This window comes from Crotalus tigris, unplaced genomic scaffold, assembly GCF_016545835.1.
Source record: "Crotalus tigris isolate CLP2741 ecotype Arizona unplaced genomic scaffold, ASM1654583v1 scf7180000023617.9722795, whole genome shotgun sequence".
Lineage (NCBI taxonomy): Eukaryota > Metazoa > Chordata > Lepidosauria > Squamata > Viperidae > Crotalus > Crotalus tigris.
The window spans coordinates 2,556,977-2,582,033 of record NW_024100081.1 but is presented as its reverse complement, the minus strand read 5'-3'; the positions used below and the strand labels follow the sequence as shown (position 1 = coordinate 2,582,033).

Sequence of the window (25,057 nt, the reverse complement as noted above, 5' to 3'; positions counted from 1 at the left end):
GACAGATGGAATATAAATACAGTGCAATGTTGATAATATAATCTTGCTACGACTATATTGTGACATTTTACCTGCTACGTAATGTTTGAATATTGCCCATGTTCGCCATTTCCTTTAGCGCTGGCCTGCCACTGAAGGCAATAGGGCCTTAAAAACAAAGCACATCACGTAAGCTATTATTAGGACTATGTGACGCTTCAGATGGATGAATTAATTCAAAGAGTTTGATTTCAATTATTCCTTCAAACAGAATCTTTGCATTAATTGAAGGTATTACACTGAATCAAAATCCTTGGAATGGCTTCAGAGAAATTTGAGAATCACTAAACGTTCTGATTGACACCCTGTATTCTATTAGTATCTATTTAGTTCATTTGGAGGGAAGGAAACTGACATTTGTTTTGCTTCTTCTTTTGGTTCTTGCATAGTCCTCTTTTGTTTTCCTAAATTCGTGGGGTTTTATCCTATTATTCCAGCTTGTGTCTGATGGACTTATAGTTCTTCAGTCTTTCAATCTTTCCATTTCTCCCTCCACTTCTACTGATCATTGTTTTTGTTTCTGGCCAGAGACCGTCCCTGTCTTGTGTTGGTTGAGGTGGCTAAGTCTTTTTTTATGAAGTGGATAAGTAGATCTATGCTTAGTATTATGACTGTTGTATATATGTAAACCCTTTCTTTGTATTATAGTATATTATAGATGCAATAGTGATAATATACACACTTCTCAGTCACAGCACATAATACATAATCCCTACAAGAGGCTAATTTTTAAAACTTGGGAGTAAGGTGTTTCCCATGTCTATAGGTTCTTTGCTAGACGGTTTACAGGCTGTTTGATTTTTGTCAAGCATATACCTCACGGACTAAACAAAACCATCCCACGCACCTGTTGCAGATGTCTGCCTCCATTCTCATTGGCCGGACTGGTCTCAGATCCATTACTGCTTCCTGATTGATCTTTTTCATTCAGCAAGGCTGTGGCATATGCCAGTGTGTCCTGAAGGAAGAGTGTGAGAACTAAAAGCTAAGCTAATGTGTTTAGATGCAATTGGAAGTCACTGGGAAAAAAGATATGTAGTAGTTGGAAATGAATTCAAGCTATATACTGATCTTTCCTTTCAACCCAAAAATTAATAAAAAATATTTCATTTATAATATTCCCACATGGTAGCCTTAATATCTATGTATCACTGTACATATTCAGACAATGGTTTAGAGTACATGCTTCAAAAAGAAGAGCAATCTTCTGAGTAACCCCCCCCCATCTCAAGAGACAGACAAAAATTGGATGCTTTAATGATTCCCATTAAAATGTAGCTGCTTTAAAATACTCTAAGCTTTAAAAGTACTTTAAAGGACTAAAGTACTTATCTCCCCATCTTCTGAAACAGCTCCTCCAAATTATTTTCTAAGCATGCATAGCCCCCAAAATACCATATAATTACTATGCTTAATTCTATAAAGAACAAAAAAGCTTAGCAAAATCCTTTTGGTTCATCTGGGTGTTTAAAAAAAATAACTGCTATTCTTAATGTAACAGGAACAAAAATGCAATAAATTTACAACCAGTTTCACTGACCTGTGCAGAAATAGTCCGCTGAAAGGTTTTGGCAGTTGAGGTTTCATTGGATATATTACTTTGTGGAGCCCAATAATGTTCAGACATCTAGAAAAATGTGAAAGTACTAATTAATGAAAATCAAACAGCAAATTGTTACTGGATTGGATTTCAAAAGGAAATCAGTTCCAAAAAGAAAAAAATTCCTGCTCCCTCTTCCTCACTATTGACCCACTGAAGAAACTTCTGAACACCAGGAAGAGGATTTATTGAGACTAAATAACACTGAATTACATTGTACCTGTATATATTTGTTTTTTTAACAATAAGTATTACCTTTATTTGAAGCCACTGAACAGCCCAACTCCAATGATGAGAATTCTCCTTAAAATAATCTTTAGCAGCAGGGCATCTTTAAGAGAGAAGAGAAATTATGAAAATTATGTATCTGAGATATTAAAGGATTATGTTCCCTCTTCTTTTTAAATTATTCCAATTTACAAGAGGTTCCCTTTCTGGTCATATAGAAATAATTCTTGGTATTTACTATGTGAATTCTGACTTTGCTGCCAAATCAAAGCAAGGAGGATAAAATATTTTGAAAGGATATTAGCAATAGTTGTAGCTTCACATTAACACATGGCTATTTACAAGCCTATGTTTTACTAAAAGTGTCCTCTCTGTGGGCCTTTTTCTGTTGAGATTTACAGAGTGTTTCTTCATGCTGGTTTTTTTTCCCATCCCAAGGCTTTCCTATGAGAATATTTCCCCCCAATTCTTTTTAATGGTTTGTTAATATTGCTTCTTTCACCAATATTTCTGTATGTTGGCTAATCAGTATCAGTTACTCTGGCAATGCTAATATTTCATTATCTAAATTACAGAGAATGGGAGTTAACTGCTACTCCCATTGTTTTCTATAGCTAGAACACTCCAACCTTTGCACCTGGCTTTGAGTTTGATACAAAAGATATTTAAAATGTCATCCACATCCTAGTTTATTAAGAGTGTATAACCTGGCATGAATAGCATCGTTTTTCATTTTTACTACATACTTACTTTTGAGCAAGTGTGACTAAGAATTTGACACACTGATAGCAACGACTACTGTCCACATGGTTACTATGATGCATCAGGGCTGTTAACAGAGGGTATGAAAACAAAAATAATTTCTAAAAGTAGTCACTATCTTGAGCAAACAGATTATACACACAGTCTCAATGCTAATGTGTCAAGCACAGTTTACAGCTCTTTTAAATCTTCCATTTTATTTCAACGTATCTTTGCATGTTCACAATTAAACTCCATTTCATAGTGCATTAATTGATGCAGACCATGACATTAGGTATGATTTTACATTTAGATATCATGCCAAACCAAGCTGCTTTTTAATCAGCTTGCCAATGTCTGAATTTAGGCTATGGCTCATTATCTTTTATTCACAAAATAATTCTTTTTAAAGATTAATATAGAGCAAAATAAATGTTAGCAAATAAGTTGCAGATATTTTAAATCTGTAACATAGCCTGAATTTATAATCTTTTATTTCTCCGATATCATGTACTTAAGTTGCAGTAATCAAAATGCCCCAAAATACTGTATATGAATCAACTGCTATCATAATGAGAGAAATAGCTCCTTAGGAGTTTATTTACATTTGCATAAATCATATTTATATGGTTGCTCATCTCACACAATATTCTTGAATTATATATTTTATTTCTAAATTCTTTTTCTGAATACTTCTAAAGAAATTCTTCTATGCATATAGAGACTTTCAAAACTTTTCTTTATTTCAAAGTGATTTCTCAAGTATTTAAACATCAGGAGTCTGGTGTACTTTTTCCCAACTAACAAATGTTATTAAAATTTTATAAAAAGAATTAGAAAAGCTGCTGCCAGTCTCCTGATTTTTATCCATCTCAAAGAATAACATGGGTTTCTTCTTACAATGTCTACAGCCAGAAGCACCAGTATAACTAAAGTCTCTTGGTATTTAAAAAATACTGTATCTTTTGGGGATTCATTGCACTTTTCTCTGAAACACAGTTACTAATTCTATGCAGCGGTACTAACCCAGCAATCCATTTTCAGTCTCAAATGCAAATTTGATCCTCTCTATTTGTAAAGGATCTTCAATAATCTGTGAAACAACAGAGAAAGTTAGGCTAAGCTACGCTGAATCTAAATCCAACAACAGTTCAAGTCTGCTTAAACAAGAGATATGATTAAATAAAAAAGTTTATCACACTTAATCAGTTACACTGAGGCGTGTGGTGCACAGTTTCTACTGAAAGCAATTAGAAGAGAACATAATCTTTTTGGCTTAAGCAGAATGCTGTGTCAAGCCAGATAATAAAAAACAGACAAAATTTTAACATTATTCACAGCTACATAGCTACCAAAGTATAATTTAAAAGTCACTAAAATATATGGCATTTATAAATTAGGTCCTAATATGTAGAGACATCGACTTAATTTTGGGGGGCATTTTTATGTATATTTTAAAGTGCTGAGAATAAAATCAAAGGCTTTAGTACTAAGTTCAATAGCATACCCATTCAGCACTGTTTCCAAGAACAACAGAGGCAAGCTTGACATGAGGGAGGTTTCACTTTTTATCCTACTACTTACCAATATCTCATGTAAGAGATGGAAAATATTCTTCAGCTCATGAGGTGGAGCTGTCTCCAGTTGATTCTGCAAGCCAAAAATATAAATACAGGCAAGTAGAATGTACACAGGCAAACTATTTATTTACATTTTAGAAACATTCTTTCTAAAAGATTCATAGATATTTTTGTTATCTCAGAAAGTAATGATATACATTTCAATACATTACATTACATTCATTACAACTCATTCCGACATAATTTTTTTTAAGCTGTGGAATTTTTTCTGAAAAGCATTTGTCTGGGATACTAAAGAATAGATAGCAAGAGTGGTTTATGTAAAAATGGAAATTTTAAGAAAAAAATATTTTCAAGCCTACAAGCTATGGATATATACTGTACATTGGTGCAATATATATGGAAGAATAAGAAATCATAGACATTTTGTAACTCCTAAAAGTAATAGCACTGAAAACTAAAATGTGTATCAGTCCTTAGATTCAGAAGGAATAAGCAGTTGCCAACACAATGGAAACTAAAATTTCTACAGCAGAATGCATATAGTTAAATCAGTGCCTCAGGAACTGGCTGTCAATTCTAGAACAATTCATGTCTTGAACATTTATTACAAAAATTTACCTTGATGAAATGCAACATGGTAAGGGAAAAGTGCTCATTGCAAAAGCAGCAGTAGACCACCATCTCAATAAGGGTCGAGAGTGATCCAGTTAGCTCCCTTAAAGCATGCATCACCTTTGAAAGAAGAACAGAGGATTATTATTATTATTTAAAAAAATCAGTAGATAGCACAACTTAACAAGCATTTCATTACATACTTATTTGGTATCTCTTCACAATTTCGGATACAGTATTGTAGTTGTAATAACATCACTTCTAAACAATGTTGTGAGACTGGATTTAGACCAACTTGATTAAAGCTTTCATTTAGTATTATATTTAACCCATCATAAAATAAATGTAAAATAGATGTTTACCTCCATTAAATAAGGCTTCCCCTCAGATAGGAATATCAAAGCTTCTACTTCTTCATGAAGGGCCAGGAGTGGCCCTGAAGTAGTAATGCTAAGGGGCGAATGCAGAGCAAACAAACCAGGAGCTGTAAAGGAAGTATAAATATAAAACTACACTTGGTCCTGAGAAACACTGACGATAAATAATAATTTAAAAATTATCTGGGGTGGCAAACATACTGCAGCTATAACACACGGCCATCTAGCTAGGATCATCAAGAAAAACTGGGAAGACTTACCTACATTCCTCTGTGAGGAGACATCCGAATGCAAGACAAACAGTGCCACAGTATTATGGAGAAAGCCAAATTCCCGGGCTTGTGCCGAACTCCACCTGCGGTTCTGTTTTGTTAAGAATATACCAAGCATCATATAAGCACTAATAGCTCCTTTAATGTATCTTTTCATTCATAAAGGCATATTATCAAAGACAGGTTCAGCCAGGCTGAATGGCAAGAGCATGCTTTCAGAGTGATTTGGTGACTGTGAGGGATGAAAAAAGCTACCACAGCCTAAATAAGTAGCAGTCGTTCTCTATTCAAGATGAGCGTAAGCTATATCATCCTGAAACTCCAAATAGTTCCAAGAGAATGGGCAGGCTGAAAGGCAGCTAGATTAGACTTTCTAGCATAGCCAGTTTCCAAGCTATGTATTTCCTTAAACTGTCAACACCTGACTGAAAATCCCATTCACGGGCATAAAGGGATAGTTCAAGAAGTAGACATTCAGAATCATTCAAGTTTAACTGTGCTGAATCACATTTATCTGACAGTCCCATAATTGGCAGTTAGAGGTAATTTAGGCCAAACAGCTGTCATACTTTCCTAGTTAGGGGCTACTTCTGAATGAACAGAAGCTGTAATTGCAGGGGACATTGCCGTTCTTGGGGAAAAACAATATTATTACTATTTTTGCAGTCTTCCTGCATTCAAAAGAAGCAGTGATTGTGGCAAAGCCTGCAGAGTGAATGGGTCTTCACAAAGTCCCAACAATTAGATTTACTACTAAGCTTATGAACTAGACTAAGCCACACGCTCTCTCAGAGACTGAAGTGTTATCTCTACGTTCATACCTGGTTATTCTGCCGGTTGGGACCAAGAAGGAAGCGGATCATATGACTCAAGGCACTATGCCTGAGGAGGAGGTCACAGGCTCTTATACCCTGCTGTAAAAGACAGGAAAAAGAGGGTTATATGCTAGAAAGCATGGAGAGACCGCACAAAAAGGCTAAACGTTATTTATTATTGATCAAGCATCTACTGTGAAATGCTTCTTGAAACTTATTTCATTACATTTAACTATGTTGATCTCCAGACTTTGAATGGTTCTATGACACCAAAGTATCTGGGAATTTTTACTTTGCTTTTTTCCTTTGGGTCCCCCCGCCATTAGCTCAATAATAAGAGATCATTGCAATTGATCTGCAAGAACTGTAACATAACAATTAAGAGGTAATTATAATATAGCGCCTATAACTAAAATCTACTTATTATACTGTTCTGTGAACTACTGTGCAAAGAATAGCAAAGGGTGGCATTTGAAACAGCATCAACAGTACAAGATGAGGTTAATGCCTGTACGTCTTCAGACTACTTTAAATTCTTAGGCTCAAAAAGAAATCTGCTTCCTTTCCAATATCAACTGGAACTGGTCCTGGAGAAAGGAGGAGAACCACTGTAACATGTTATCTCCCACTCTAACCCCTTGAGCCACCCTAAAATAATATCATGACTGATGGTACAGAAAGCCTCAAAAAGATCAAGGAGGGCCAGGATGGATGCTCTACCCCTATCCCATCAGAAGTCATCAACAAGCACAGCCAATGTTGTCTCACTACCATATCTAGGCCTGAATCCTGATTGAAAAGGCTCAGATAATCCCCTTCTGTAGGATCCAATCTGGGTCAGTCACCGGGACCAGAGGTTTAGTCTTCTGAGCTTTCGGACTCCTGCTGGAGCCCCTATCCCAGTGGTGGCGAACCTATGGCACGGGTGCCAGAAGTGGCACGCAGAGCCCTCTCTGTGGGCACGCGCGCCATCGCCCCAGTCCTAGGCCTTCAGCTGGGTTTTATAAAACCTTTTCGCTTTAGGCCTCCGCTGCTGTGTGCAAAAAAAAAAAAAAAAAAAAAGGGTTCAATCAGTCAATTTCAACTTCTTGCGGGAAAAAAAAAGATCTTGCAAAGTTGGAATTGATTGATTGAACTTTTTAGTCCCACCCAGTCTGCCGTTACCACCACAGCCACATCCACCCAATGGGCCACACGCAGCCAATGGGCCACACCCACTCGGCACCCGACAATGCATAAGTGGGTTTTGGGTTGCAGCTTGAGCACTCGGTCTCTAAAAGGTTCGCCATCACTGCCCTATCCTCAAGGAACTTAAAGCTTGGGAAACGGCCCCTCCTCAGTCAATAGTAGTGCAGCACAGCCAACGACTTAATAGCCAGCCATCAACACCCCAATCAACATCTAAAAAGCCACACACAACAGGCACCATATAAATAGCACACACAGAATAGCCCAAAGCACACACTCCGCTAGAGAGAAGTTCTCTAAGGATGGGCTTCAGCGCGAGTCCGAAAACTTGGAAGACTAAAAACCTTTGGTCCCGGTGACCGACCCAGGTTGAATCCTGCAACATTATCATGGGACACATACATTCGCCTTCATTTGTGATAATCTGCTTCTCCCAGAGCCTTCTGGCGCTTTCTCAACAAACCTTCCCTAGGAGAACTTTGAACTTCAGTTTACTTTTCTTATGGTATAGGCAAGTAGAAACTTTGTATACGATAGAGAACTTCCACTTGGCAAAGGACAGCTTTTTTTTTTTTCCCCCTATGTGACACTGGAAACTTTTTGTAAAGTAGCTTCATTCTTTCATCTAATTACAACAATCTGAAAAGTAGAATAGTTTTTTTCCTTTACCTTTTGTACAAAATTGTTGAACAAGAAGAAATACTGGGCACAATTTTTACAGTTCTCAGGGACATCTTTGTCCAATAGACTCAGCAACACTTCTATTAGCTGATGGAAGCTTTTTAGCTGTCAAAAAAGTAGAAGTAAGAAGGGCTTTATTTGAAATTATCAATTTAACAATTCAGGTTTGCAATGAATATAAAAAACATCTGAAAGGAAAAAAAAAATCCCCCCCCCCCGAAAGCTTGCAACAAAAGCTGACACTTTCTTAGAGTCTTAGAAATCAGACAGCTTCAGAACAAAAGAACTGGTCATATGTAGGTTTCAATATACAGAAAGTGTAGAATAACCTCGGTTCTGAGCAATGATGGAGTAGTTAAATAAGCCACTCAGTAGAAAGTCTAAACAAACTTGACATAATTTGGTCACAACAAGTTTCATATTTTATACCTGTATATTTTTTAAAATCCAAAAAATATAAATTTAATATTAAAATTGATATTAAGAGTCCAACAAAAAAAAAAGTGGAACAACCTGCCTCCAGAAGCACTGAATGCTCCAACCCTGGAAGTTTTTAAGAAGAGTCTGGAGAGCCATTTGTCTGAAATGGTATAGGGTTTCCTGCCTGAACAGGGGGTTGGACTAGATGACCTCCAAGGTCCCTTCCAACTTTACTACTACTACTACTATTGTGGTTGGGACATTCTCAGAAGGGTCCCTCTTGCAGATGTTGCTGCTTGAAGAGGGAGAATAATCTTTCAGTTAGCCGGGGCATAAACCAGCTAACACCTTTAAGATTCATTTCAGGACCTTAAATTGTGCTCGGTAAGCAAAGAAATGTCAGAGCCTCATTCTCTGGCCTCTGGCGCCTGATTAAACCTTGAGCATTCTCTATTGTAACCCTGCAGGCTGAAATATTTGAAACAAGTTTTTAAAAGAATTGTAACAAGTGTTTTCATAAAAAAAATATCTACTGAGTTTAAACGTTACATTCATAGCATTAGAAATTATATGATTCTTGTTAACTCATTTCAGGTAAACAAATGATAGAAATCAATAATATGCAATGAATAATAGAGCAGTATGTTATCTGTACATTACTGACCTTTTCTTGATGAAACAAGGCACTGTCTAAGGTTTTTTCAAGAATTGTGGCTACAGCAACTCTCACTTCTCTTACACTGCATTCCAGCAGAAACGTTCTGAAAAATACCCCATCATTGAGAAGTGAATTCTTTCATGCTCTAATTTAAATCATCATTGCTTTTTTTTTTTCCTACTGGGAAACCTAATATTTACATGCCTTTGAGATTAGAGAGACTAGATAAGATATTGCCTCTTGGGGTATCTACAAACCACAGGCTTATTATGGGCTTGCTGATATCTCTGCAAGGATTTTTTTTTTCATAGCTATATAAATAATATCTATATAAGCAGGGGAAGACTTGAACTGGAAAGAAGGATATGATATCATGGAATCTTATCAAACAGATTGACTTACTTAATAAGTTCTCGTCCTTCAGCTTCAACTAAATATTCAACTAACCACTGACAGGCATCAAAACTTTTAGAAACTAAAGCCTCAATGGTTGCAATCCATTCTTCTGTATCAGTCCTTAAAGGAAGCAAACAGAGGAGTATTGGTATGACCAGAAAAGAATGAGTACATGTGTATTCTTCAGAAAAAGAACTTTTAAATAAGAGGTCACCTGAGTTTCTTCTTTGTTCGCAGATAAGTTTGGAACAGAAATTGGACTGCTAGTTGTAAACTCACTCTTGCCATAGATGGATAATGGGTATGTTTCAACTTTGTCTAGACAGAGAGACATTAGGTTATATAAGACTGCATTTCAGTTAGATTTCTTCAACACAATAAGTTATTTACAACTATAAGTTGTAAATGTCAGTTTTAACAAGAAACTGTACAATGAAAAGGTACCACTCAGGGAAATAAATGACCTCCAAGCCAATCTCTTTTTCCCCATAACCAGTGACTGAAACTATTCACTACTAAACAATACTTCCATTCTCTAATTCTCAAACTGGTTCAGAAAAAGATGATATTAAATAGTATTGTTTCTGTCATGTGGCTACACCTGAGTCCAGATTAAATAAATATCTAGATAATCAATTTCTTCTAACATGCTTAACAGTTGATCCCCTCCATTCTCTCACCAAACATCCCTACAAAAGAAATATTTAAAATTGGGCAATAATTATCCAGAATAACTCGATCCATGAAGGACTCTTTCAAGTCTGTTGGCACAACCCGTCCAAAATATTAATAACTTATGAGATCTGGTGACCATAGATCTCCAGACCTTTGAAGGAGCTTTGATTATGCTAAGATAATTCTAGAGGCTAGCCCTGTCCACCTTTTGTGAGTTCACAGGGTAGTATATCCGATGTTGCATGGAGTTAATAACTGAGATATTAAATTCACTACTCACGGCATTTAACGAAGCTAATGACAGAACAAAACTAAAATAGTCACTGCAGTAGACATCTCTGTTCTTCATAAATTTCAGGTTTTCATCTCTCACCATCTGAAAAACAATATGTACTTGTAATAATCAGTATTAAGGAAATGTTTAAAAATAGGATACTATAAGCAATATAAGGGAGTACAGGATATTCAGAAGCTATATTTACATATATTAGAAATCACACTGAAAAAAAACCACTTTCTTATTTATTCTGCTTCATACATGCCTAAAAAGCATACCATTTCCTTTCACAATAAGCCGGTTATGCAAGCTGCTAAAAAGAAATAATAAATGAATCTATGTCTTCCTCCTTTTATCATATGCACTCACACTAACTTTTGTTCTATGTGTTCATACTTCTGACATATATTTTAATCTTTCATTCCTAATTAAACTAGATCTTCACTTTCCTGCATGTAGTTCTATGGTTTCACTGCATGTTTTCCAAGGGCAGAAAGTTATGGAGAGGTATCATAAATGCTGTTGGCATAAACAAGATTTTGTTTAGACTAAATAACGTTTCTGATTTTAACCATTCTTTCAATTTTACTTCAGATACTCTTTATGGGTCATTCTCCTTGCCTTCTTTTTCTTTCTCATTAACACAAGATTCTTGTTTTGTCAAATGCTTGGAATAGTAAATGCTTGGGACTGCTAAAGAACTGTAGCAATATCATTTATAAATAGGCATGGATTCGTCAAACAGCAGCTTAAAGTATGTTCTTTAAATTAGTTGATACAAGCAATGTCAATTTTTGATAATTAGTAAAATGTAAATTTCTAATATTATTTGTTGGTTGTTTCAGAATTGAAACTACTATATAAAGAAATACTAATTATATATTTATACTTCAGCAAATGACCATGAAAATCTAACTTTTTAACAATGTATCCAGCTGCCGTAATTATGGCTTACCTGATATATTCGAACTGGAATCTTCTCCACAAATAAGCCTTTTTTTTCTCCCTTTTTAACCAATTTGGTCAAAATGGACAGACGATCACTACTAGGTCTGTGGGGACGTGGAGATGATTGTGGTGAAATATCTGGAGAAGATGGGGCAGACCTGAAGAAAATGATATTACAAACATAATTGTCCATCAGTTTCTATACTTCAAGTTTAGTGTACATCCTGCATTGTACATTTGATTGCACAGCTTGTATAGGTAAATATTAACTCAATTCTGTCATTATTCGTGTATTAAATACTTATCTATTATACAACAATCAGCTCTTTGCAAATTTCTTAAATGAATGTGTGAGGTCAATCTCTCCATAAATAAAACTGGTGATTTATTTGAGGTTAGTATAGGATAGGGGGTAGGCAACCTTGGCCCTTTTATGACTCATGGACTTCAACTCCCAGAATTCCTGAGCCAGCCATGCTGGCTCAGGAATTCTGGGAGCTGAAGTCCACGAGTCATAAAAGAGCCAAAGTTGCCTACCCTGGTATAGGACAAGAAATACATATTTTAAAAGGATAGAAATCTAAAGCAATAGATAAAAACACAGATTCACTAATGTGGTCAACCACATTTACAGCTGTGGCAAAAACTGTTAATATAACTAAGTATCATGCTGGGAATCACTAGCTGGCAGGAAGCCATCTGTCAAATTAAAATAGTGCTGTGATTGGCCGAGGATTCTGATGGCTAGACCTATGGGTTTTAGATAGCATTTGCTTGTTTCCTCACTAGGAAAGAAAAAAAAAAAAAGCTTTATAGAAACATTTTTCTTTTCAAACTTCTCTTGGCTTTTCCCAAGCTCTAAACATGTTGCAACTTTTCCTGGGATTATGTATAGTCAGACACAGGCTCCAGGATACCCTTCTAAATAGGTTTTGTTTTCTATGGGCAGGATAACCTTAATTTTGGAAAGTCAGAAGTACTGAAATTTTGTACATGAATCAAATGGTGGATTTTAAAGATAAGAAAGCTTACAAGGAGAGATCCTCAGCTTCTTGACGCACAACACTGACTCGACTTTTCTTTGGCAAGACTGGGGAGTTCTGTTCAGAGACTCGTTGATAGAAGAGCATGTAGGCATTCCAGTAGCGACGGCGAACATCAGGATATGGGTTTGCTGAAGAAGAAAGGAAGGAGTGAAGGATTGAAATATTCCAAGAGTAAGAGTACACCTTAAGTACGTTTTCATAAAATAGTTTATGATAGTAATTAAAGCGGCTGTAGTAAAAGCACTCGAAAGTTGTGTGTCTCATCTGGAAGGGACTAAACAGAAATTTGTCTTCCCTGGTTTATTCCTGAAGTCCCATTAATCATGGCACAACCAATGCTATTAACCTATTTACTAAGATTTCTAGGGGGAAACACCAAGGCAAGTAATTTTACATTGCTCAGCTGGCTATATATAGAACCATCTGTTATTTATTAGTGCTTATTTTTATGTTATCTATTCCATAAAATGAATTAGTAGCCTAATTAAAGTATATGTAAGTCAAATTTGTGAGTTTCAAGATTTGATTAAAGTTTTTTTCAAATGACTTTTCCTAACAAGTAGATTAAAATATGCTAAAAACATTTGTAAGAGATAATTAAAATGTAGGCTGTACTTACATTGATCATAAACCTTTGGTCTGTACTCTCCTCCAAAACATTCATACTCCAAAGTTTCATCATTAAGTTCAAATTCTTCAACAACAGTGTCATTAAATTTATACCATTTTCCTTTCGCACTTCCCCTGTGGTTACAGGAAAAAAAAAAAAACACTTCAGACTACATTCATTTTTTGAACATGGTGTTTTAAATGTTTCAGGTGATGCCTTAAAATAAAACTTTAGCACAACTTGTATCTTAAATGCTATTTTTTTTACTTTTCACTCCTTCATCCCCAATCAACGTTCATTAGATTTATTAAGTCTTTGGAAATTTTGAAGATTACTTTTATTATTTGTTGCATTTCTGGGGTTTCTGGAAATCTAGGGGTTTCTCCGAGTCTGTCAATAACCCTTTTTTATATCTATGTTAGTTCGCATACATAACAATGGCACTCTGAAAAAGAGTGTTATATATTCTTCCTGTCTTCTGTTAAGCCAAGTTTGCAAAACATATCAATATACAAATATTCTAGTTTACCAACATACGCTGTATTTCATATCTGCTTTTACATCTATAGCTTCACAAACAGTCCTAGGCAATCAGTTTATGGAGCAATCTGTAAAAGGAAAATATTAATCCAATCTGGTGGTATTACTTCGGTGAGGATGTAAGTTTATAAAGCTTGGTGTGCTACATAAAAATGTTTGCCAAGCAAGATTTATAATTCAACACCTGAATGATAATCTAGCTTTTAATCTAGCAAATCACCAACTGACCACTCCGCATGAGAACACAGTTATTTCCAATTACCTCCTATCTTTTATAAAAGAATAGTAGTGGCCTGCATGGGCTTGACCGCTGTGCACAATTACGCCAACCAATTCATAGTTTTCTGAAGGAGCCACTTTCTTCTGTGGAGACCCTTTGCATCCCTGATCTAGATTTCGTCCATTGTCACCAACTTCTGAAGAAGAATCTTGGCGAGCCATTCCTGAAACTGTATAGGGTTCCATATTCAACATCCAAGGGAACTGTTTAAAATGAAAAAGATTAAACTTAAACTTGAAGTATGTTGTATGTTAATAAATTTTCTTCAATTATACAAAATGTATAAACCCTAGATTTTTATAAATTTATAAAACCAAGATGAAGATAGAATAAAATAAATTACTTTATTGATTGGGTAAAATCATAGCATTTTCAGTTTCTCCTGAACTCTGCCTAGCTTTTTCAAAAAGACCCTTTGAGGAAAACTAAAAATTGTAACTTTTAAAAAAAGCCATAATCAATTATGTTATATCTATAGAAAAAAGTTATTACATTTTTTATCATCATTGTCATCACCATATATCTTCAGGTAGAAGTATTTTTTACCTTTAACTTTACTAATCCATGCACCTATTTTAATATAGATAGGCTACATGTATAGAGATCATAAAAACAAAAACTGTGTCCTTAAAAAGGTAGACAAATGTAAACAAGATAAGCTTACCTTGATCTGTTCATCATATTTTATGGAACGTCCACTTTCCCAATCAAATCCAAATCTCATGAGGTGTATCACTAATACACTGGGTAGAGCTTTAATGCAGGTCCGTTTCACAGTGGTTCTCTTAAAAAATAAACCAAAGTTTCAGCTAAATACTTATTTTGGTCTACTATTTATCTATAGGAACTTTGTTACTTTATTCCTATAGACTAGGAGTAAATTTTAAATTTGCTTCACAAATATTATAGCTCATTCTGTTAGCATTATCAATCTAGTGACACTACTAGAGAAACTATTTTCAGTTCCTTTTTAACCTGGAGCAAATTCAGCAAGCTATCCTTTTCAACAGTGTTGTTTATACTGTTCTTTTTGACAATGCTTACATTTTTACATCATTTTCTGTACAAAGTAATCAAAAAGCATTTCAACAAGCTTTTTATACATACAGATTTAGGATAAGTTTCATGGCAAGGAAAATATCACATGAAAATATAAAATTAGTATTTTACAAGAAAAACAGGAACTTTCCGAGAACCAGTAAGTGGCTCTGAGATTACATGATTCTCCAAGTTGCATATTGCAGGATAAAGTATTACATTTTTACTAGTTTTTTTTAAAGGGTACCAAACTACAAAAATGTTCAATGTGCTAATTTCCTTGCAGCATTTCTTTTTCCCTTTGCAGCATTTTTAAAGAAACAGTTCTTAAATTCACTTTAAGTCTTTAATATGTCTACTGAAAATGTATAAATAAAACAATTATTTTCATTTGGTAGGAAACCAAAATTAATTCCCAAATATAAACATGAAGTGAAAAATTGAAGATTTTTAGTAATCATGGCAACAAAGATAAAAGTGTTGATTTCTACAAATTTCCAACAACTAGAACATACATAAATACAGGATTGCAAAGAAAGGACACAAGCTATAGCTTGTAAATGGTCTTATGACAATGTTTCATATTCTTTTTCAGTTGAAAATCAGAGGGAAATCTTGAGGATTCACAATTATTCAAGATAATTGTAAGGAAAAAAAATAAGGGACTTCTATACATATTATCCTAACCCTGAAGAAAGGTTGAATAAAGATTTAATTAAAAAACAAGCACATATGAAGCATATAAAGCTAGGAATAGACTCAAAATTTCTCAGAGCACTAATGAATCCAGAGGGATCTCTTCCCATAGAAAAATCAAAGTACTTTAACTCTTAGAAAAGTAGAAGAATTACCTTTTCTTTACATTTCTCACAGTAGTATGCATTACTTCCTTCCAGGATCTCTCCTCTAACAAACTGATCCAGTGAAATTTCTAGACTTTGACATGAAGTGACCCCTAAGTTGAGAGCCATAAAGGCTTCCTCTCGTTCATACCTGCAACATTAAGAAAAAGAATAGAATATTAAGATTTTTAAACAAAAACTAAGAATTCACAAATATACCCTACATATCAACAAAGCTGTAAGATTTTTGTCTTTAACCACCTTTATTATTTATTAAAAGTATAGTAAACCATTGAATTGTACCACTTGTATATGGCATGCTTTTTCTTTTCTTCTCTAGTTTTTCCTTTTTCCATGTTAACATACCTAGACAGGAAGTATGCAGATCCAGGATCTGTATACATATCCTCCCCCACCTCTATCTTAACTCCAGAATGTCCAGAAATGTAACAGTTTTGGATTGGTGTATACAAAACTTTCATTTGATACCAATGGTAAAGTGATAAAAATAGTGATTTTTGCGTTTGCCATGCAAAGGCTTATAAAAGTGGATCTCTTTCTTCACCTACAGATTTCACTTTCAGTATGCCAAGAGGGAGATCTACTTTATCTTACGACACTTGATCTTCATTTACCTGTGAGGACAATCCTTACAGATTTTCTGATCAGAATATATGCCCTGAAAGGTGTTTTTAAAGATCTGGTCTCTTCCTATTTTCTGTAAGAGATTGAAATGCCAATAGCAGATTAACTGTGCATCAGTTGAAACAATGAACTGAATTACTATACCAATGTACCAAAAATGTAATTCACCTTAAGGTATTCATCCATTTGATCTATAAGGCTGGTGAAGAATTCATAAGCATCTTGCTGTTCACGTACATAAAGCTCCTTGTTCCACATTTTAAAGATCTATAAAATATAGATGCAATCCACTCAGTTAAATGCTTCAAGATCTATAAATGTCACTAGAATGCACTAAGTAAGCCAATCTAAACAGGAAGAAAAAGATACCTTCTTATCCTTACCCAACTCTTTTTATAAGAAAATATACCTTCTCTTGAGAATACTACTTTGGATTCTCTTCCTGAGAATATTACTAAAGAGACGAATGCTATTTGAGTCCATTACAACTGGAAGGCTAATAAATTTAAACAAACAAGCAAACTTTAGGATTCTGTATCACTGAGAGACTATGAGTAGGGCTAACTAAAATTAAATGGGAATCCTTTTTTCAAAATGTTGTGATCTAAATTATCATTTTAAATCATGATGAAAAAAAAAAAGAAAAAAAAGGGATCCATGCTTAAAAAACAGTAAGTAATACCTTCCAGAAGTTTTCTGGTATGTAATATTGCAGCTTGCTTTCCATTAAATGACCAAAGAGGGACTGAACTTGATAGAATACATTGTCATCAGGATTGTCCATGTTATCATCAATTGAAAGCAATGCCTTTAGAAACAATTTTTAATAGTGTTTATTGAAAGTGCAACAATATTTATTTGTATTCATTTGTGCCACTGAAGCGACTAATAATAATATTCCGGTACAAACCTTTGGATTTGCTGATAACCATCAGCTTTGCTCTTATTGTTATCAGAAAATCATTAGTTAGAATTAACATTAACATTTCGGTGACAGAAAGAACCTTTGTTCTAAGTAACATGGCTCTGCCTCATTGTCACCTGTTTCTCATCCTGAGCAGTTATATCATAATCTGTTAAGAGGTACATTAACCAGCTATCTTGGATTAGTGGTTTTTTTTTTTAATGAAAAACTAAATCCATGCCTCACACCTCTACTGTAATCCTTGACAATCAGCTCAGGAAGGGACATCATCATTCCTTATGAATGCCCCTTACTTTTGCATACATTTCTCCCAATTTGGCATTTATTCTCCGCCATAGGAGACCACTAAATCCAACAAGCATTTAAAAATGAAGTGTTTAAAAGAGCATACTTAAAAACTCTCTGATTCTTATTTCAACTCTGCACAGCTTCCTTGTCAAATTCATTCTACACAAAATAAAATAAAATAATACTGCTTGCACTGTAGTCATACTGAACAATTGGAGAATCAAATTTAATTTTTCTAAGTCTCGTTCTTTACCTCAACACTGATTCACACTGGAGTATCCCAGGGCAGACCTAGTCTGTTAACTAGTTGTTAACATGGGTCAGTTTCAAATTGGTGCTTCTCATCATCATAGATTTATATGTCAACTCTCATTCCTTTCTGAGAAACTTCTATGTATATAATTAACAGGATTGCTAAAAGCATTTTTCAAAGACTATAAATAAATATTACCTCAGGTAGACCTGGCTGCATATACAGTTGTTGGAAAACTGCATTCATATAACAGGTAGCTCCACCGTTCTTTAGCCCCACAAATCCAGAAATGGATCGACCATCTACAGGTGGGAGATACTGAGGGTAGAGGAAAGAAGAAAAAATTGTAACATAGAAAAATAGATGTAATTTATGAAGAACTTGCTGGTTGAAATATTTGCTTTAAATATGGAACTTACGCATATTGATTTTACTCAATATATATTTTGGGTAAACCTCTGAGTAGTATTACTATTTGCACTAAAAAAAAGCCTGTTTACTTACATCAAATTCCTTGGAAAGAGCTGGATCAAGCTGGTGATGCATAGAAAGCAATTCTTTTGTAATGAGCTGAAGATTTGAGGGTGAACTATCAGCCAACATTACTAGAACTTCATATGCTGCTAAGCGACTATTCACTGTACTGCATCTAAAACAAAGGACTTGATTATTCATAGCCAATATTCAGCTGTTAATATTTATAAAATATAGTGATCTGCTTCCAAAGAGAATCAATTGAGGTTTAGTGCCTTTCTGTGCAAAGCAATTCTAAAATCATCTGTTTAATTTCCTGGATGAGTTAAAGCTATTATACTGTACATGCAGACAAAGGAGATAGTTATTTTTGATTCTATTTTATAAAGTAATATCTAGTGGAGGATGTAATTAAAGGTGGACAACCTTTATTGGGTCATGGGCTACAGTTACCATCTGATTCTGCACATTTGATCTCAGAAATGTGGAGGAATTGAATTCTGTACCAATATTAATAACATTAATTGATGACTTGGTCTTTTTCAGTATAAGCTGCATGAGTGATTTGTCTAAATTAAACTTGATGGAAATTATCAAGATGTCAAAAACAGTACCCTGTGAACAGTTTCCAGGGTGCTCTGGAAGCTGTATTTTATACTGTGAGAAATCTAGAAATATACATGATAATTGCAAATCATTGAAGTAATATAAATTACTATTTAGAAATAGCAATAGATTTGGATAAATGAAGTGACTTAAAATTGAGAATGTGGAATAAAACAAATCTTTAAAGGTTATTTCTCTACACATCCAGAAAATACGACTTATTTAGCATACTACTAATTTATTCAATCCTAAGTATTTTAGGTGGATTACATTCTAAGAATAATCAAGGAGAGAAGCAACCTTTTTACAATTTAATTGTAAAAGCACAATTAAATCTAACATCAATCTATATGAGTAATAGGACGCTAAATGCATTACAATAGTCATTCCACATTCCCTTTACATAAAATGTAGAATACTTTTGCTTGGTTCCCAAAGTGCAGCAGAGGCACAAGCAGGCTATCACAGCTAAAAGAGCCCTCTCTTCTGACAATCATCTTAACTTTATTCAGCAAAGATATTAAGGTAAGTATATATCAATAAAGGACCCAGGACTGATTTATAATGATGATACCATGAAGCTCCTTACTAACTTTCTTGGGGATATGTATTTGTGGGGGAATTTGCACGCGCAGCAAACTGCCATGCTTTCCCCCCCACAAACCTCATAACCTTTTGATACCCTTTGTCCCAAGGAAGCAGTCAAAAGATCACCCCCTCCTGATTTAATATCTTACCTACCTAAACAGATAATATGCTTAGTTCCTTCCCTTATCTCTTCCCATCTTTATCTCTTCCTGTCTTTCATCTACCTGTATTTGTCTTTACCTGATCTCTGACCATGTAATGTTACTAGAAAATAATTGCTTATATGAAGGAATTTTTCAATTACTTTATGTCAACAGCTAAAGGTTAAACTTCTAAATGTAAAATGTCAGCAGTTAATGGCAAAGCCTATGTATGTAAAAAGTATATAAGAAGGAATAAACTCAGAGTTTGTCAAGCTGTATCCTGCAGCTTCAAACCTCTGCTCAAGACATGCCTGTGTCTTTTTCTTAGCATCCTACATCTGGCGCCCAACGTGGGGCAGCCCTCCCATGGAGCAACTGGGACAGCCCCCCCTTCCGAGGGAGCAACAGCCAACTTACTTACCAGCGTCTGGAATAGACCCCTAAGTGCACTTTCGTCCTACAGGACCCCTCAGTGGTAAGTAAGGGTTGCAATCTATCTCAGCACCAGCAAAGGAACTCAGATTCCTGTTACACACATCAGGCATGAAAACACCTGATGCAGACAAAAGGAAGCTGATGGGTGAGGTAGGGAAACATTCCCCTTGATATCCTAAGTGCTGGACGCTTAGGTTACAAGATTGGGAAAAAAATAGGGCATACTTTACATCTTGAATCTTGGGCTCCAGTACAGGTATTACATCAATGGCATCAATGCCATCAAGCAGTGGAAAAATTTGGCTCAGATGCTTCAGCAGGGTAACAATTAACTACAAGCCCCACACCTGATTAGGATCAAAGTAAAAACTGTGCCTCCGAAAGCATCTTTAATTGGATTTTCAGCTCCTTCTGAAGAGGCTAATTCTTTTGCCTCCTTACAGCCACCATACACCCCCATAAGGAAAATATTAGAGGAAAAATCTTGAAGTAGAAAAAAATATATATGGGGAATAGTCAGAGGAATTTAAAGAAACAAATTAAATTAAAATGTACTCCTCTGCAATGTGTTTTGAACAATTGGGATGTTTTGAAACTTCAAGTAGCTGTTAAGTTTAACCCTGTCAGACAATGTCTGATGGTGCTTTGTGTTGATGTGTAGAAGTATAAATAATCTTTAACAAGACAACACTGAAAAATTTTGTAAACCTCCGGCTGGCTAGTTTATCTGATAACAACTAAAGCCACGGAAGAAAAAGAAAAGAAAATTCAAAGAACTGAAAGCAAGTTTTTTTTTTCTTTTTCCCCCTTTTAATCTGGCTCTATTCAATTCCCTTTTGTCAAGAGGTAAGGAGAGGAGGCTGCTACATTTCCCTCACCCTTCACACCTTCAATATTCCTCTTAGTCTTTCCCCAATGTCTTTTGAAATTGCTGGGATAAGTTGGAAGTAACCAAAAATGTTCTCCTCCTTTTTAATTAAAAGGGGAGGCCTGTTTTAGCCTCAAACCCCAAATTGATGTGTCTTTTGTTTATGTATATGTGTGTATATGTGTATATGTATGTGTGGCCACCCAGAACATTATGCTTGGGCTTGGAATGGTGAGAAAAATAGGAGATGATTAAAAGGGCCCGATTTTTTAAAAAAACAAAAAACAAAAAACACATGTTTGGTTGGAATCATCTCATGATTTTTCTCGCTTTTTGCAGGACAAGCCATATGTCTAAATCAATGTTGTTTTATTGGTATTTGTATATATATGTTTGTCTGTGTTGTTCTGTGTTATTTCCAAGACTTTGAAGAGGGTCAAACCCTCTCTGATAACAACAATACAAAAAGGCCTTATTTAAAAATAAATAGTTTGCCTGGAGAAAGTATAAAATGAAATATTTGTATGTGGAATTGTTTATACAAGCGGTTAGAATGAAAATGAATTAATTAATTTGTTGATACCTGAGTGTGTGTGTTAGCCCTCAAACCCCACCCCCACCCACTCTCTCCCAGGCTGTAAAAGAAATAAAAAACTGCAGATTTTATTGTTGTAATTGAAAAGTAATAGTAAGTGTTTGCATGGAGAATGTGTGAGAGAATTTATGGAAAATGCATGTCAAGGAGAGAAAACTAATTTTTAGTGGTGAAAAGTTTGTAACAAAAAACTTTTCCTGTCTCTTTTGTTTTTCAACTGGCTGTGTTGCTTTAAGAGCAAGAGAGACAGAAAGAAGAGGGGGGGAAAACTGTTCGTTTTAAACTTTTTTTCCTTCTCTGCTTAGAATTCCAGTATGGAATGGAGATGAAATTTAATCCCGCTCTTGCAGTTTCAGCTAGCAAAACTTAAGTTTTGTAAATATTTAACCTACTTAATAGAAATTTGTTTCCATCTTTGATTAACTTGGAATTTAACTTATTGACCAAAGGAAAACAACCTGGAGATCTCATTTGTAGTTCCACTTGCAGCATTTACCACAGTTGAGCAAATTAAGTACTTGAGTACTCAATTTGTGGACAGAATTCCACATAGGAATTGTCACTTAACACTTTTGATATTTCTTACTAGTAAGATACTTACAGGAATATTAGCTGTGTTAGAAGCGCAAAAAGTATATTGTATTGAATGGCTTTACTTATCCCATCCCAAAATGTTTTATCTTTTATCCAGGCTGTTGCTGAAATAACCTCAGGACACAATCAAGCTTGTCCTTGAAATGGGACTGATTTAATTAATATTGTTATTCCTATCCCAAAATTTGATTTTCAATTTTATTTTCAGAATAACTTATCTCTTCTGCTGCTATTTTAGCTTTCCACACCTTTTCTCAACAGACTTTTAACTTAATCTCTTATTCTCATTATGTGTGCCAACTTATTTTTAATCTTACAGGTGCTTACATCATGCCCAGGATCGACCCCAATCTTATGGCTTTGTTTTTAACTTTACAGCAGCTATCCTTTGTTTCTCACATATGTATCGGTCCTTTAAGGACTGCCTTCATAAACAAATAAAAAAGGAGGGATCAAGGGTACCTAATTTGGCATGGATAAATAATAAAGTTGATAAAGTCCTAATAACTTTAAATCAGCTAAATATTTCTTTTCAAAAAACTACTGCCTACCAGCGTCACTTTCAGCAGAAAGCTGTGCTTCCTAATTCATTGGTATGTTATCGGCAATTGTCTGATAAAACCTGGTTAGATCCAATTCCCTTACTAACTTGGGGGCGAGGCTATGCTCTGTGCTTGCTCCTACAGGCCCTCTCTGGATTCCAGCCCAGTGTGTGCAACCAGCCAAAGATGTCATGGCATCAAGTCCAGAACCCAATACTGAAAATGAAGCAGGTGACTCTTCAGACATCACAACATCCCTTTCGCTCTTGCCATTGCAGTTGACCAACAACCTGGGGCGATGTGAAAAAACCTAATCTCCAAAGCACAGATGGTTCTGTGGCAACAGGGAAAAGAACTTACACCAGATAATTTATGCACTGCCATATTTGTGGTTTTGACTGCAAATTCCTTAGTCATTCTTTGCCTCTCTTTCCTTCTTAATTGCTGTGTGGGGGCTCAAGCTCTTCCACCTCATCCTTTAGAATCACAGATGAAATATAATATTTGGGTGCAATTAGCTAATATCACAAAAGTGACAAGACCTTTGTATTTCTGAATCATATGATATGGAAAATCTACTCTCTACCTGTCTTATACCTTTGTGTGTTCCAGCTTCAATTTAAAAAAAAAATTATGCTGGTTTAAGCAATTTTTTATCAGACAATGAATTTCATTATGCAACTATGTCAAGCTAGGGTCATGCCTCTTACATGTTAACCCTTGATGCTATTGTTTTACATACACCAATTGTAGCTGTTACTACAAATCTTACTTATGCAAAAATTGTCAATTGTACTACTTCATCTAAAAAACCTCATTGTATACACGTCAGTCAAAGAATTTTAAATTGTACCTCCTTTCAAGAGATATCTTTTAATTATGCACATATATGGTTATTCAATGTCTTTTTTTCCTCTACTTTCAATTTTTCACACTAAACTACCATTAACTTATCTCAGGAACAAGTTATGCTTTGTATAAACAAGTGCAAAGTTATATGTCCCCTGACTAAGACCCACTAACTACTCCAGCTTAGAATAATGTCCTCATTAATAAAATAGAGAAAAGTGAGATGTGGGGGAATTTGCACGCGCAGCAAACTGCCATGCTTTCCCCCCCACAAACCTCATAACCTTTTGATACCCTTTGTCCCAAGGAAGCAGTCAAAAGATCACCCCCTCCTGATTTAATATCTTACCTACCTAAACAGATAATATGCTTAGTTCCTTCCCTTATCTCTTCCCATCTTTATCTCTTCCTGTCTTTCATCTACCTGTATTTGTCTTTACCTGATCTCTGACCATGTAATATGTTACTAGAAAATAATTGCTTATATGAAGGAATTTTTCAATTACTTTATGTCAACAGCTAAAGGTTAAACTTCTAAATGTAAAATGTCAGCAGTTAATGGCAAAGCCTATGTATGTAAAAAGTATATAAGAAGGAATAAACTCAGAGTTTGTTAAGCTGTATCCTGCAGCTTCAAACCTCTGCTCAAGACATGCCTGTGTCTTTTTCTTAGCATCCTACATGTATTAGATTAGATAACGTTTATTGTCATTTTTTCCTGTGGGCACAATGGCACACCTTAAAGATAAAATTTAGTTGCTTCTTCTCAAAGTGTACACAATTAAAACATACTATATACAGCATGCGTATAGACCTACACCCTTACATATAAGTAACATATAAATATTTATTTTAGTTACTTAAGTGAATGATAGGAAATACAGATATTTATAAATGAAAAAGCCCCATTTTGATTTACACTTGGACAGATCTGATCAATCAAGTAACATAATACCCCCTACCCCCTGTACACTATTCTTTACTATCACCAATACACTAATATATGCTTTACTTTGGGTGAAAATCTTGCTGAGTAACAGCAATGCTGCCAACTGGAGAATGACTGTTCAGGATAATCCTGGATGCTCGGAAGAGGAAGTCATCTAATAATGGTTTGATCAAAGACGAACCTATGTAAAAAACCAAAACTATTATTACAGTTAAGAATTAACATGCTTGCAGAAAGCATTTACAGAACAGAATGGTATGTTGCTAGATACATAGGTGATCAGAGAAGATGTATTTCTCGTATACGTATATGTATATATACATCAGTGGTTCTCAACCTTTTTAATGCCGCGACCCCCAACCGGTCGTAAGTCGAGGACTACTCAACCGGTCGTAAGTTGAGGACGACTCAACTGGTGCAGCACTGTTTGCAGAATG

The 25,057-nt window shown here is 35.2% G+C and overlaps 1 protein-coding gene and 1 long non-coding RNA gene across 4 annotated transcripts in view; one reads left to right on the top strand and one right to left on the bottom strand.

The window, feature by feature from the left end:
* Positions 1-25,057, bottom strand: part of USP24 (ubiquitin specific peptidase 24) — an 87,138-nt gene that overhangs the window by 3,017 nt on the left and 59,064 nt on the right. For 2 of the 3 annotated variants that reach the window (XM_039320022.1, XM_039320023.1), the window contains exons 40-66: positions 24,684-24,801; positions 18,482-18,626; positions 18,176-18,295; positions 17,194-17,319; positions 16,680-16,778; positions 16,502-16,584; positions 15,876-16,017; positions 14,651-14,770; positions 13,969-14,189; positions 13,176-13,300; positions 12,543-12,684; positions 11,518-11,668; positions 10,566-10,661; positions 9,825-9,928; positions 9,617-9,730; positions 9,221-9,317; positions 8,125-8,241; positions 6,274-6,366; positions 5,441-5,543; positions 5,166-5,287; positions 4,810-4,923; positions 4,193-4,258; positions 3,635-3,701; positions 2,618-2,696; positions 1,895-1,970; positions 1,580-1,666; positions 887-997 (exon numbers count right to left, since the gene is read on the bottom strand). In XM_039320022.1, the coding sequence (XP_039175956.1) occupies positions 887-997; positions 1,580-1,666; positions 1,895-1,970; positions 2,618-2,696; positions 3,635-3,701; positions 4,193-4,258; positions 4,810-4,923; positions 5,166-5,287; positions 5,441-5,543; positions 6,274-6,366; positions 8,125-8,241; positions 9,221-9,317; positions 9,617-9,730; positions 9,825-9,928; positions 10,566-10,661; positions 11,518-11,668; positions 12,543-12,684; positions 13,176-13,300; positions 13,969-14,189; positions 14,651-14,770; positions 15,876-16,017; positions 16,502-16,584; positions 16,680-16,778; positions 17,194-17,319; positions 18,176-18,295; positions 18,482-18,626; positions 24,684-24,801 (3,038 nt within the window). Of the gene's footprint in view, positions 1-71; positions 148-886; positions 998-1,579; positions 1,667-1,894; positions 1,971-2,617; positions 2,697-3,634; positions 3,702-4,192; positions 4,259-4,809; positions 4,924-5,165; positions 5,288-5,440; positions 5,544-6,273; positions 6,367-8,124; positions 8,242-9,220; positions 9,318-9,616; positions 9,731-9,824; positions 9,929-10,565; positions 10,662-11,517; positions 11,669-12,542; positions 12,685-13,175; positions 13,301-13,968; positions 14,190-14,650; positions 14,771-15,875; positions 16,018-16,501; positions 16,585-16,679; positions 16,779-17,193; positions 17,320-18,175; positions 18,296-18,481; positions 18,627-24,683; positions 24,802-25,057 lie in introns of all 3 variants that reach the window. The other variant, XM_039320024.1, reaches the window with a different exon arrangement.
* LOC120297412 lies at positions 20,066-23,478 on the top strand. The gene is made up of 2 exons (XR_005553787.1): positions 20,066-20,263; positions 22,967-23,478. It is a non-coding gene; the product is annotated as an uncharacterized LOC120297412 (long non-coding RNA).